Source organism: Meles meles, chromosome X, assembly GCF_922984935.1.
Source record: "Meles meles chromosome X, mMelMel3.1 paternal haplotype, whole genome shotgun sequence".
NCBI lineage: Eukaryota > Metazoa > Chordata > Mammalia > Carnivora > Mustelidae > Meles > Meles meles.
Genome location: NC_060087.1, coordinates 6588973 through 6603802, shown reverse-complemented (window position 1 = coordinate 6603802; position 14830 = coordinate 6588973). Strand labels below are relative to the sequence as shown.

The 14830-nt window shown below is 50.5% G+C and overlaps 1 protein-coding gene across 3 annotated transcripts in view; it reads right to left on the bottom strand.

The window, feature by feature from the left end:
- SHROOM2 (shroom family member 2) overlaps nucleotides 1-14830 on the bottom strand; it is a 130660-nt gene that overhangs the window by 31034 nt on the left and 84796 nt on the right. For all 3 annotated transcript variants that reach the window (XM_045996460.1, XM_045996459.1, XM_045996458.1), the window contains exon 5: nucleotides 13918-14015. In XM_045996460.1, the coding sequence (XP_045852416.1) occupies nucleotides 13918-14015 (98 nt within the window). The remainder of the gene's footprint in view (nucleotides 1-13917; nucleotides 14016-14830) is intronic.

Genomic DNA, 14830 nt, shown 5'->3' with positions numbered 1-14830 from the left:
ACTCTAACTACAAACGCTGGCCAACAGTCCCATCCTGGGCGAGCTGCCTTACCCACAAATGCGGGAGGCGCTTACCGGCTCCCCGCTCACTGCCGTCTGGGTGGTGGTGGGCTGTGAACGCCGCGGTATCCCTCCTCCAGGGACCGGCAGCCGTGCTCTGCCGCAGCCCCTGGGTCTAGCTGCCTCCGGCACAGAGGAGTCTCAAAGCCACACTCACAACAGCTGGCCTGTCTGTGCCTGCCGCCTCGTGATGGACAAGTTCACGCAGGCTCCGTCAACTCTAACCCCCGAGACTCAAACAACCTCAGGGTGAACATTCCCAAGGCTTCTATGCTTAGACCCCTGAAAGACTTGCCCTTTTTAAAACCCCAAAAGCCTTGGGTGTCTTCCTCCTTATAATTTAAAAAGGGGGAAAATACAGGAAAGCCCACGGAACATATTTCATGCAGCTTTACTATTTAACTATGCAAATCACAGAGCATGTGTGATACACGGTTCAATTCAACCGTTATAAAATCAGATGGAACAATGAAAGAAAAAAAATCCCACTGAATAGCCTAATTTATATCTATTTGTATCCTATTTGTCCTCTTGGGTTTATTACACACTCACTGGGAACGTAATCCAGCAAACAACTAACAAAGTATTTCCGGAAGTTTTACTGTGTGCAAAGCATTCAGTGAGGAAGACAAAGAAGTCACAGGCTGACTGTGACTTACCAGCCTGTCACCTCACAATGACCCGTATTTAAAGTCCCTGCCCTCCACCTCCCTTCCTAAAGCAGCCCAAGACCCCAGTGCCACCCCCAAGCGGAAAGCACCCCCCTACCGCTGTCCCTAATAGCCCCTTCCCGTGCTGAGAGCCCCGAGCCCTCCCCGGTCTTGTGCGTACCCTTCAGAACCAGTTTTCTCTTTTCAACCTTCTTCCGTCAGCATCTTCTGAATTCATGATTTCCGAGCCTTGCTCATTTAATCAAGTGACCCCCGCTGCCCTGCAGTATGTCCTAGATTACGGCTCTCTTCGTAGGAGCGACTTGTCCTTTTCTTCCTCACCTGCTCGATCTGAAGCACCGTGCCGATGCATGAACGTTATACCAGTCAGCACTTAGACCGGTCTGCAAGGAAGGTTGCTATGGTACCTCATCAGCCGGGGACATGAGGTTATTAACTTAGGTAGCCTGATGCAATTGCAATGAAAAGGAGAATGAGAATTTGAATCTGTGTCTTCAACCCCAAAGCTTACATTCTTCCTACGACTTCTCATCTCCACTGATTGCTCCACTAAGGACACGATCCCCATCCTGAGAGAGGACACCATCTGCCCGGGGCCATCTCCGTGACCTTAACCCTCAGTGCAGGGTGCATGGCCATCCACATAACACATATCTAGTAAGAATCTGGCAGCTGATTAGGTACTTCACCATACTCACTGCTCAAAAGGCATGTTCCTAATATTTACAGACTGAATAACTCAAAATGCATTGTAAGAATATGATTTTAGGGGTGCCTGGCGGGCTCATTCAGTAGAACATGCGACTCTTGATCTCAGGGTTCTGAGTTTAAGCCCCACATTAGGTGTAGAAATTATTTAAAAATAAAATCTCAAAAAATTACAATTTTATTTTATTTATTTATTTATTTATTTATTTATTTGACAGAGAGAGAGAGATCACAAGTAGGCAGAGAGGCAGATGGAGGCAGAAGCAGGCTCCCTGCTGAGCAGAAAGCCCGATGCGGGGCTCGATCCCAGGACCCTGGGATCATGATCTGAGCCAAAGGCAGAGGCTGAACCCACTGAGCCACCTAGGTGCCCCCCCCCCCAAAATTACAATTTTAAATAAACACTTCATTTTAGAATGTTTTCAGATTTGCAGAAAAATTACAAGAAGAAGAGAGGTCTGATTATCTGCAACACCTGGTCCCCCGACAGTAAACATCTTACACATTAGTGTGGTAACATTTGTTACCATTAATGAGCCAATCTGGGGATATTGATATTCACTAAAGTCCACACTTGATTCAGATGTCTTTTTTACTTAATGTCCTTCTTCTGTTCCAGGATCCTGTCAAGGGAACATTACATTTAGTTGTCACGTCTCCTTGGCTTCCCCTAAGGAACAGCTTCCCAGAATTTCCTTCTTCTTGATGCCCTTGACAATTCTGAGGAGCACTGTCGGGCATTGTAGAGTGTCTCTCAACTGGGATTTGTCTGATGTTCTGGTCAGGATCATAGATTTGGTCAGATTATAGATTTATAACCATGTATCTATGTGATTATAGATTGGGGGAAAATCACAAAGGTACAAAGTGCCATTCTCACAGAAGCTCAACGGTCAGGCTGTCAACGCAGCTACTCTCCGTGCGCCACCTGGCAGGGGTTAGCCTCGGTCAGTTTCTCCATCATCAGCTCCTTCTCTCCCTCCACCTGGCCACTCTGCCCTCTTTGGAAGGAGGTTACCCATACACCTCCATGAACGCAGAGGATCTACAGAGATCATCTGCGATTTTTTTTGTCTCTTCTCTCTCCACTTATTTACTCGATCATATATGTAGACCAGTATGGACTCCGGAATATTTAATTTATACACTGGCTTACAATCTAACACTACTTCATTTCATTGTTTCACCTGTTTCAACTCTGGTCACAGAAAGCTCTGTGTCCCTTTGACATATCCTTATTGTTGGGCTCATTTGGTTTAGTTCTCGCTTACTTTTTGGCATTACAAGATGTTCCAGGCTCATTCTGTATATCCTCCACCCAGGCCTAAACCCAGCCATCCCCTGCACGCAGCACTGGGTGCTTTGATTATAGAAGGGTACTGGGAAACAAGACCTCGATGCTGCCCATGTTGAGGACTTTCTAAAGAATGCCCTCAGCATATTATTTCCAAAGAGAAAGCACTTTTACAACACTCAGATTTGTAATTTGGGTTTTCATACACCCATGTTTACTATAGTAGGCATAATTATCAGGGGATCTAAGACACTCACGTCTTTACATCGCTCATGCTATGTTAGTGCTTTGGAGACTTTACGTTAGAAATACTTGTCATAGGGGTGCCTGGGTGGCTCAGTGGGTTAAAGCCTCTGCCTTCAACTCAGGTTATGGTCCTGGGGTCGTGGCATAGAGCCCTGCATCGGGCTCTCTACACAGCAGGGAACCTGTTTCCCCCTTTCTCTCTGTCTGCCTACTTGTGATCTCTCTCTCTCTCTCTCTGCCTGCCTCTCTGCCTACTTGTGATCTCTCTCTCTGTGTCAAATAAATAAATAAAATCTTTAAAAATAAATAAAAATTTAAAAAAGAACAGCTTTATTAAAAAAAAAAAGTGAACTTTTTAAAGAAAGCTATGTTTAGGGGCGCCTGGGTGGCTCAGCGGGTTAAAGCCTCTGCCTGCGGCTCAGTTCATGGTACCGGGGTCTTGGGATCGAGCCCCGCCTTGGGCTCTCTGTTCAGCAGGAAGCCTGCTTCTGCTTGCCTCTCTGCCTACTTGTGATCTCTGTCTGTCAAATAAAAAAATAAATATTAAAAAAATAAAAGAAATACTTGTTAAGTATATCTATTTATTTGACAGACAGAGATCACAAATAGTCAGAGAGGCAGGCAGAGAGAGGGGGGGAAGCAGGCTCCTTGCTGAGCAGAGAGCCCAATGCGGGGCTTGATCCCAGGACCCCGGGATCATGACCTGAGCTGAAGGCAGAGGGTTTAACTCACTGAGTCACCCAGGCACCCCCTATACCAGTTTTTTAAAAAAAATCTGTGAACACTAGGATGCCACAGGAAAAAAAGTTAATTTAAAACGAGTCTGCGCATTAGTCAGGTCTGAGCAATGCGGCTGTACCTCGGAGATCTACAAAGTTTGTAAAGGGTCAGACTGAATATTCTTGACTTTGGGGGACAGACTGTTCTTGTTATGATGACTCAAGTCTTGTAGCGTGGCGGCAGCCATGAACATATGGGAGTTTGTGGAGCTCGGCTCCAGGAAGACTGGACGAGTTTGCCAGCCTGTGGGTTTGGTCAAGGGACGGCTGTCCGTGAGTGGGCATTCAGGGATGGAAAGGTGGGACCTGGATGTCTAGACATTTCAGAAACTTTTTTTTTTGAAGACTTTATTTACTTATTGGACAGACAGAGATCACAAGTAGTCAGAGAGGCAGGCAGAGAGAGAGGAAGGGAAGCAGGCTCCCTGTTGAGCAGAGAGCCCGATGTGGGGCTCGATCCCAGGACCCCGGGATCACGACGTGAGCCGAAGGCAGAGGTTTTAACCCACTGAGCCACCTGGGCGCCCCCCAAAAACAAGATTTTATGATTCTCTTGCAAGAATAAGATCCATTTCTCTTGTCTTCATTTTACTTGTCTCCAGGGTGGAAGTCGGACTTCAGGAGTTTACACTGTCCACCCAACTAGGCGTGGCCGTGGCTCCTTCACAGCGTGGGAGTAGAGAGTTCGGGATGCTCTGACCACAGCTCCTTTGTGATGTTCTGCCTTGCAGTGGTGGCGTGGGGTAGGGAGGGCACCCTCAGGCTATAAAGTCTGACATGCCGCGTTAGGTGAAGTGACTTGGGAAGGGCTTAAGGTTTCACCAAGACTACCTCAGAGGCTGGGGGGGCAGAGATCTTCTGGAATCAAAGTGCTAGGGTGCTTATCTTGCTCTGTTCCCTTTTTATTTGTGGAATTCTTCAAGCGCACAAATAGTCCATGTCAAGGACAGGGATATGTGTTTCTGTCTGTCAAATAAACAAATAAAAATCTTTAAGAGACGCTTGGGTGGCTCAGTGGGTTAGAACCTCTGCCTTCGGCTCAGGTCATGGTCCCAGGGTCCTGGGATAGAGCCCCGCATCGGGCTCTCTGCTTGGGGGAGGGGAGCCTGCTTTCTCCTCTCTGTCTACTTGTGATCTCTAATAAATAAATAAAATCTTTTTTTTTTTTTAAGTTTTTTTTTTTAATTTTTCATTTTATTTACTTGACAGAGAGAGAGAGAGGCAGAGAGGCAGGCAGAGAGAGGAGGAAGCAGGCTCCCTGCGGAGCAGAGAGCCCGACACGGGGCTCGATCCCAGGACCCTGAGATCATGACCTGAGCCGAAGGCAGCGGCTTAATCCACTGAGCCACCCAGGCAAAAAAAACCTGGTATAGTCTGCATACCATAACATTACTGTATGAAAGTAAACAAAATTCAGTAATTTTAGTATATTCACCAGTTATGCGACCATCAGTACTATCTAATTCCAGAATATTTTCATCACCCCCCCCCAAAGAAACTCCGTACCTACTCCAGCAGGCATTCCCATTCCCCCCCATCCTTAATTCCTGGCAAATGAATCTGCTTTCTGTCTCTATAGATTCTGCCTATACATACGGAATCATGCAGCGTATGGCTTTATTTTTTACTGTATTGTGTAATGTCTAAATGTAAAACATTTTATTTTCCTTATTTTCACAGCTCTTAGGCTAGGAAATACAAAACAAACTTACAATTATATGAGAATAAAACCATAAAGCAAATGTTTAACGTGACAAGTGACGGGGTTTTCCTGGGAACGAGCTGTTTCTGTTGCGGGCCCCCGATCTCAGCTACTGCAGTTTCCCAGATGCCACAGAAGGACTCATTTCACCCATCCCTTTTCTTCTGACAGACAGGACACAGAGCTCCGAGGCGCTGGCACCTGGCTGTCTCTCCCCTCATCTAGAGACAGAGCTTGGTTTCCATGAGAGTGTGGACAGATTCTTTGCTCTCAGCCGGGGACAGTGATGTTATTAGCACTGGCAATGAGACACTGCCACACGTACCAGGTGTGGTCCTGCAAACCATCATAATATTCTGTTATAAACTTAAGGGTTAATATGGAAACAAATACGGAAAATTACACTCACGAGGACAACATGCATATTCCCAAGAATATGCCGCAAATGCTGTTTCAGAAAACTTGAACTAGAGAGAATTCTCAGGCTACCACCGTCGCAATCCATGCCCGCGTCCTCCTTCATCTTCCCTTCCTCTGAATCCTGGTGGAGGTGGTGATGATTTCTGTACTGGGAGGGGGAGGAAACAGGGCTACTAGGGATGGGGGTGCGGGCACAGACATAAAACATGCTCCTGGCTCTGTGTTGTCTTCTATGAATTCTTGGGGGACGTGGGGGTTTAACAGAGATTTAGAAATATTTGGATGCAGGGTGCCTGGGTGGCTCAGTGGGCTAAGCCTCTGCCTTTGGCTCAGGTCATGATCCCAGGGTCCTTGGATCGAGCCCCGCATCGGGCTCTCTGCTCAGCAGGGAACCTGCTTCCCCCTCTCTTTCTGCCTGCTGCTCTGCCTACTTGTGATCTCTGTCTGTCAAATAAATAAATAAAATCCTTAAAAAAAAAAAAAGAAATATTTGGATGCACTTTAGATCACTTAAGGGCAACAAGTGACTCGCAAACCTGTTTTCCTTTTTTCATTCAGATGTGTGGACTGTCAGCAAATTTATGAGTTAAACTGATTTGAAACTAGCTGCAAGAATCTGACAACCACTTAATACTCTGAGTCTGTGGGAAATGAGTTCTGACAGCCAAGCGTCCATCTCCCATCCAACTGATGGTGACCGTGTTCGAGTAAGACACATTCTTGCTGCATAGAAAGGACCACTTCAAGTTATCTTTCAAGTTAAAGAAAGTAAAGTCAGTTCAAGAGTGACTGCTCAGTGGGTAGGTGGTTTTCTTTTGAGGTGACAAAATGTTCTGGAACTACATAGTAGTGATGGCTGCCTAACACGAATATACTAAGTGTCACTAAATGATACACATTCAAATAGTAAATTTTAGGTTATGTGAGTCTTACTATTAAATAAATCATTACAATCCCATAAAAAAAGGCAAAGAATTTAGAGTAACCTCACAGACAAAGACCAGCCACAGTAGCCCTATGTACAGGTACCTACACGCCTGTTGGTCTTAAGTGGGAAGAGGTAGAACGGAGAACCAGGTGGCTGTCCAGTCCTCACAGGCATCTCGTGAGGGACCTCAACATCGGTGGGCCTGACACTCCCTGATGGTCTTCAGCACACACAATGATTTCAGAGTTCTAACATAAAAATAAACGCCAACAAAGGAAAAAGAGCAAAGGAAAAACTTGCTGCAATTAAGCTGCCTTCCCTGGCCCCAAAGTAGCTGCCTGCATTTGGTGCCTCCTTTCCACAGTTTCTAAAAAAGGAAAAATACTGAAGGTGGCCTTGGGGGTAGGCAAGTGTAGAAGGAATGCATTGACTCAGCCGCCTACTGGGTCATCCCTGATGACCTTGCTTGCCCAAACCTTGCCCTTCTCTGTGAAGCAGGTCTGCAGTCTACCTTTATTCTAGAATGTCCACTTTTGCACAATGCTTAGTCTCATTACCATCCTAGGAGGACACTGCCATGCCCTTTCACAGGCTGTACCTTCTACAAGGAAGGGAACACAGTTTATGGATGAGATGTACGTATGTTTAAGATTCATTTATTTATTTGAGAGAGACAGAGCACAAGCAGGAGGAGCAGAGACAGAAGGAGAATCTCAAGCAGACTCCACACTGAGTGTGAGCCCAGGATGGGGGCTGGATCTCAGGACTCTGAGATCACACCCTGAGCAGAAATCAAGAGTTGGAAGCTTAAGGGACAGTTCCACTTAGGCACCCTGAGATGTGCATATATTTCAAACATGGGTTGATCACTCAGGTTTAGCACATTTGGCTTCACCCATTCATGTTAGGAAAGCCAACAATAAAGAGTCGGTAGAGCGCCACATCAGTCCCAGTAGAACAGGAACTGGAGGCCGGATACTTCACTGCCTGGTTCCTGAGTCAAGATGGAAAGCACCTTAACTAGACTACCAACCAGAAGAGCACACAAAAGTTAAAAGGCAACAAAGATGATCTTCAAAGCAGGCAGAGCGGACTTAGCCAATGCTTTAGACGTTACGAACAGCAACAATTTAAGGAGCGTGGAAAGCCGTATGGCTGTCCGAGTGGGTGCTTCCCGGGCCATCTCGGCCCTCGAACGCAGCCTAGAAGAGAGCGGCACGGCTGGAAAGATGGAGAGGAGACGGGTCTCGGTGTGTTTAGATGGATTTCTGGAGAAAGGCAAAAACACGGATGAGCCCCTTTACGTGCAAACTCAACCAAAGCCGGCTGACAAGGGTCTGAGTTCTGAAGAGAGCTGTGAAGTGGACAGGGGAGACAAAAGGGTAAACGTGCAGAGGGTTAATGCATTAGGAGAGCTGTGGAGGGCTCTCCATCTGGGAAGCGGCAGCGTGGCCTGCTGTCCGGTCCGGAGCTGACCGGCCAGCTCGGACTTCCACCGGGCGCGCAGGCGCAGCTGCCCACGGGGCTGCACGGTCTGGCTGGGCGAGTGCCGGAAATTACGCGAGCGCCGCAGTTGCAGCCGCAGCGAGGCCGTCCCACTGTGGCTCCGCGGAGGCCGGAACCCGGAACCGGAACCCGGAAGTCGGGTCTGCGGTCCCTCTGCGTCTCTGTCCCTCCCCCGGGGCCTCCGCCCAGCGCCCAGCGCAGGGAGTGCCGCCTGCCCTCTGCCGGCACGCCTCTTCCTGCAGCGCCGGCTCCGGCTCCCTCCCGCCGCCCCAGCCACAAACCCTGTAACCCACACACGCTAGTTTCCAAATAACGTGTAGCCGCCAGGCCAGAGCAGCCTGGAAGCCAATGTGTGCTCGCGCTCTAGCCCCGACCCCGGGGTTGCCAAAGCCACGTGGCTCTCCCTGCCTCAGGGAGAACTGCAGTTACACCCCCTCCCTCCGCGGCCCCCACCACCCCTGCCCGGTCTGGCGGAGGGAGGGCCCGGGCACGTCGGCTAGCACTCCGCCCACTAAGACCACCGCCCAGGGAAGAAGCTGCGGGGCCGCTCTGCCCCAGGCCCGCTCTGCCCTGCATTACGTCCCAGCTGGAGTGTGCCCTTGTCTACGCCCCCACTGGCGCTCGCTTCGTAATTTCCCGGCGCAGCAGTTCAGAATGGAAAGCTGCAATTGTCCCTTAGCTAATTAAGGGCCAGGAAAAGCGAATGTCTTCCTGAAAGCCGCAAATGAGGGGCAGAGCCTCTCTTACTTTTAAATCTGTCTAAGACGCTTGTCTGTAACTGACAAATCCGTCTTTGCATTTACCTCTGCACACCCAGTCACCTCTGAGGGAAAACATACAGGAAGGTGACCCCCATGGTTTAGCTTGTTTATGAATTTTATACTGAAGCACATTTTCCCTAACGAGCTCCATTCCATCCGGATTCAATTTTACATGTTGTTGGGGTTCGGGATATATTCTCACTCTCCTCCCCCTCGCTCATCTGTCCCAACAACATACAAGCCTGCAGGTCAGTGCCAGCCCGCTGGCAGCAGCTCCTAAAGGCGGAGGCGGAAATGCCCGCAAGGCAGCTATGAAGACGGAGCGTGCCAGCGCCCACAGCCGCCGTGGTCCACCCCCAGATTTGACTTCTTCCTTGGTCTACCGGAGCCTCCCTGAACAAGTACTCACTGAACTCTCAAACTCGAGAGCAAGAACTGACCACAGCACAACTTGGCTTTCTTGCAAGCTTTAAAATAGGATACTACCAAATAAATGTATGTTGAGATGTTTGTCTTGATTCTGAATTTAGGCCAGGACAGAAAGACAAGCCCATTTCCCTTGCTGTTCTGTTAACTAAACTGTTACATAAAATTTCAGCACACGGATTGTACCAACACGGATCATTATTCGCCAAAACCAAGGACTAAACCAAGGGCTGTTAGGTGGATACCCATCCATCCTCATCTACCCACCACCACCCACCAATATCTCCATTCACCCACTTGCCAACTGGTCCATCCATCTTCCTGTCATTGTGCTTACACAAGGTCCCCTCCCCCAGCTGAGCAAGAACACCCAGTTGCCATTTGCTAGGTAGACATCCCGAGGTAGGCTTGTGGTATTTCAAGAACAGCCTTTTAATAACCACCAGGCCTCGAGGGAGAAAGGAACTTGGCTTGTTCAAGGGATAGAAAGATGGCAGTGAGTCCTGAGACTGGATGGGAAAAGAAAAGTCTGATAAAGGCTGCTCCGAAAAGAAGAGGGCCAGAAAGGGCCTTGTAGGTCATGGTCAGGCACTTGCGTTTTATTCCAAGTCCAACCAGAAGCCGTTGCATTGTTTGGGAATGGGGGCAATTATCATTTAATTTCTATTCCAAGACCAGCAAGGAAGTATCAGACATGGTCCAGCCTGGAGATGATGAAAGCTTGGACAAAGGCTTTAGCTTGATCTCAGAGAGTCAAAGCAGAGCTCCTCAGAGAGCAATGTGTTGCCCAGGGGGAGGTGAGCTGTGCCCTGTGCAGCAAGGTGACCAGGGGAAGTGCGGCTCAGATCGGAGCTCCTGCACGGGGGGGTGCCGGAGCGGCAAAGACAGGATGGCCATCTCCGCTCTGTTCGGAGGCACTAGCAGCCATCCAGGCAGGGAGACCAGCAGACCACGTAGGGGTGGCTCTGTGAGAAGCTGGAGAGGTGCACGCACACATCTCCCAGGTGACTGTCCGAGTCCCCACCTCCTCACACCATGGCCACATACTCGGAAGGTCAACGCTTAACAGTGTAATCACTGAATCACAAGGTGCCTGCAATAGCAAGGCTTCGGTTACGTGCCCCCCAAAAACCCTCGAGAGGTTTAGCTGAACTCCCCTCTTCACCAGCCATACTCGAGCATGGCAGCCTCCCTCTTCCTTTTGTTTTAAATGCCCCCACATCAGGTGTGACCTCAGCAGCTCGATGACAGGATGACACTTCCCAAAAGCACGGAGGCAGCTGACACACTGGTTCCAAGGTATAGGGCAGAAAGGAGATTTCCCTCAGGGTTATGGAGTCACTGTATCCCCCCAAAATTTCTAAGTTGAAGTCCTAACCCCCAGGACCTCAGAATGTGACTATTTGGAGACAGGGTTATTAATGAGGTAAGTAAGGTAGAATGAAGTCATCAGGGTGAATCCTCATCCAGTCTCAATGGTGTCCTTACAAGAGACTGGGCAGAGACACACCAAGGGAAGACCACACGAGGACACCGGGAGGAGGTGGCTATGTGCCACCTCCTGTGAAGAGAAGCCCTGGAAGAAACTAAAGCTGCTGACCCCTTGCCCCTTGATCTTGGGCTTCTGGCCTCCCGAAGACTGAGAAAATAAGTTTCTATTGTCGACGCTGCCTAGTCTGTGGCAGTTAGTTAGGACAGCCCGAGCAAGCGGCTCTATCCAGCTTATGAGGTACCCCAGTTGGGGGGTGGGGGGGGCCGGGATTGGCAGGAAGCAGACTCCAGCCGGTCGTAATGACTAAGCTCAGAGAGCTGGTGCAAAACCTGTGGGAAAACAGGAGAAGCTGGGGGTGAGGCCAGTGGGGGTGGGTAAAGGGGGCTGCTCGCCACAGAAAAAGCTAGAAGTAAGCAAACGCAGTGGGATCTGCTCTCCTGGCTTTGGCTTTTTCTCAGCTCAGACACCACCTGTCTTCCCTATGACTCAGGCAGAAGTCACCTCACTGTCTTTCCTCCAAGATTCTGAAGCACCACATGATTTTTTTACAAAAATTCTAATTAACGTGTCATCACTTCCACGGTAAATACTGGTGTCTCGCCTTCCCTCCGACACGGTGAGGTCCTTTGGGAGCAGAACCTTTGTCCTCCATATCTTTACACAGGACAGAATCTTTAATCTCACAAAAATGTTCTCCATGTGATCTGAATGGACAAGTAACTCTTATCTCCATGCTATTCTGTTGTCTCAGCAGAATACAATGAAAAACATTCACTGGGGCGCTGGGTGGCTCAGTGGGTTAAAGCCTCTGCCTTTCGCTCAGGTCATGATCCCAGGGTCCTGGGATCAAGCCCCGCATCGGGCTCTCTGCTCAGCAGGGAGCCTGCTTCCCCCTCTCTCTGCCTACTTGTGATCTCTGTCTGTCAAATAAATAAATAAATCCTTCAAAAAAAAAAAATTCACTATCCTGTACCAGTCATCAGATCAATAATCCTTTTCTTTTTTTTTTTTTAAAGATTTTATTTTTTAGTAATCTCTGTGTCCAGCATGGGGCTCAAACTCATAACCTGGAGATTAAGAGTCGCATGCCGTACGGACTGAGTTGACTAGGTGCCTCAGTAATTCCAATTTTTTTATACACGTTTATATTGTTTTAAATTTATGCAAAACATCAGGCATCTTTAAATCTTGGCATTATAGGATTTTGGTTGCGGTGGCCAAAGAGACAGTCCTTGACCTGAATTTTCACTTCTTTTATCACCAGATTTCACGTTTTAAGTACAGGATTTCTTACTGATACTTGAGAAATCAAACATTCTCCGAGAAAAGAGGAAAACGGCTTTCTGTTCTGGAATTTCAAGGAGCCTCGCCACCCTCTGAACGCACACGCAATTCTACAGATTGCCAGCTGTGCAGTGTGAAAGCAGAAGGCTCCGGTCCTAATTTCCTCGGAGTGCTTGTGCACGCGCTGGGATACAGGAAGCCTGTGGTCCCCCTGCTGTTGCTCGTGAGTCTCTCGCTATGGACAGTGCCGCTGACAGCACGCGCACACACGCGCACATGCACACACACGCACCCACGGTGCTGCTGCCAGCTGCCCGGGAGGTCCCCATTCACAGCAGGGGCTACGCCGCCCGTGGCGGCAGGACTGTGCCCAGGGCAGGTGCGCAGGCACACGCGGCGTCCACACGAGCGAGCGGGCTCTGAGCCGCCTCGTGACAGCGGCAGCACCGGGCAACGGGAGAGACGGGGACAGCTGGGGCCCGGCGCGGACTCACGCAGCAGCTCTGGGAATAAAGCGCCGATTGTGTTTCTCAGGAACGGCTGCGTGCTGTAGGTGCGTTATTCGCCCGGCGTTCGTTCTTAGCCGGGGAGGCTTGGTCTCAGCCACGCAGACCGTGAACTGCAGGGACCTCCTACACAAAATGCCACTCTTGTCCCCGCGGAGCCGCACAAAGATTGGATACTCTCGCTTACAGTTAACAGCACTCGAGTTTACAGCCCAACGAAACGAAAGCACATTCTAGAAGGCCCTTAAAAGCAAACATTTAAATTGGTTATTTCTGCACCCGAACCTTATGAGGTTCTGAATATCACACCAATCACCAGACATTCTCCCAAACAACTGAAAAATCTGCATTCACTGACCCAACTGTGTACACTTATTTCCATGCTTCTACCGGTCCTTTTAAAATAAGGTGACCCCACAGGTCCTAGAGCAATCTACAGTTTTCCCTCCCTCCCTCCTCATGAGTATCAAGGGCGAAACGACAGTCTGTCCATCTACGTACACATCCACGTATCCATCCACGTACCCATCCATCCTCACTACAGCTGAACAGCCACACTGGCCGCGTTTTAGAACTAGGTATTGCACACGGCCCGGAAGCACCCTGCTCTCGAGCATCCGCCGTTCCGTGAGATGCTCTGACCCTCCGAGGGCCCCACGGAATTGGTTTCTATTTTCAGGCTGAAAAGAAGCCCCGTTGAGAAAACCTGGCTTGTTCCTTCCTGACAACCCGTTCAGGCGACTCCGACGTGGACGCGTCGCCCGAGCGGCCCAGCACAGCTCCGATCCCGTGGTCTGCAGGAAGCGTTCCCCATTCCCGCACGTGGCAAGGAGTTCTCATCGTCTCCGCATAAAGAAGCTCGCCGTCCAGGAAACCCAACAGCCATTCTGTGCCCCAAGGATGCCCCGATGGCGTTCGGGCCCGGGGAGCCTGATCCCGGCAGCGGTGCTGGCCCTCGGGCTCTGCCTAGGACACGCTGCCCGCACCGGACGCGCCGCAATCCACAGCTGCTGGCGGCCACTCCGGCTCTGGCAGCAAACAGACGCCCTAGCACGCTCACTGGGCACCCACCGGCCACAAAGAAGGCCACCCCGACACGTCCTCTTTGCAACCCCACACCCAAACTTCACCTACCTCGGACGGGGCTGTCCCTCCTCGGCCCAGACTGCGGAGGAACGTTCTCTGCGCTCACCAGGGTCCCCCACGGGCTGCTGCGGTCCGATGGCAGCTTCCTGCCAAGAGCAGCACAGTGAGACACCGAGTCATCGAGCCGCCTTCTGTACGACATCTGTTATTACGAACCCCCTCATTGTGGGTTTGCCCCGCGGGCCCGGACCACGAAGGCAGTGACGCGGCCTGCCGTCCCGTGCTGACACTCGGCCACCGGGCTGGCCCGCTCAGCTCTCCAAACCGGTCTGTCAAAACAAACGCACCAGACCGTGAGTCCACGTCTGTCCCGGGCAGGGGGCGAGAGGCCGGAGGGAGGCCCGTGGAGCCAGGCAACACAACCGGCCCAAGCAGAAACGAGACAGAAACCAGCCCACACACAGCCGGTGACAGCTCGCTACGGCAAAGCCTCAGGCCCTAGCGCTTGTCAGAGTCCGGGGCTCTTCTCTCCGGCCTGAGCAAGCGTGGAAGGCTCCAAGGTCAGGCCGCGGGTCCCAGCCACGACAGAGCTACATGGGCGGTGGCCGCAGGCCTGTCAGCTTGGGGGCGCCACGGACAAACAGGCCGCCCTCCTTACACGCACAGACACACTGTCGTGTCCCGAGTCCGCGACTCGTTCTTGGGAAAAGAAACCGCATCGCGTCCTGTAAGCCTTTTCTCCGAAACACACAGAGGCAGGTTTAAGAGGCGGAACAGGCAGAGAGAGGGAGGGTGAGCGTGGCACTGACTTTGACCATGGCTCTGAGCACCCCGCTTTTCCAGCAGGCTTAACGCCACCCTTGACTGCCACGACTCTCACCTGACGAGAAGTGCATCGGTTTAATGCACTGCGTGCTGACCTACATCGGCCCTGGAGCAACCTCTAAAAATATTTCGGAAA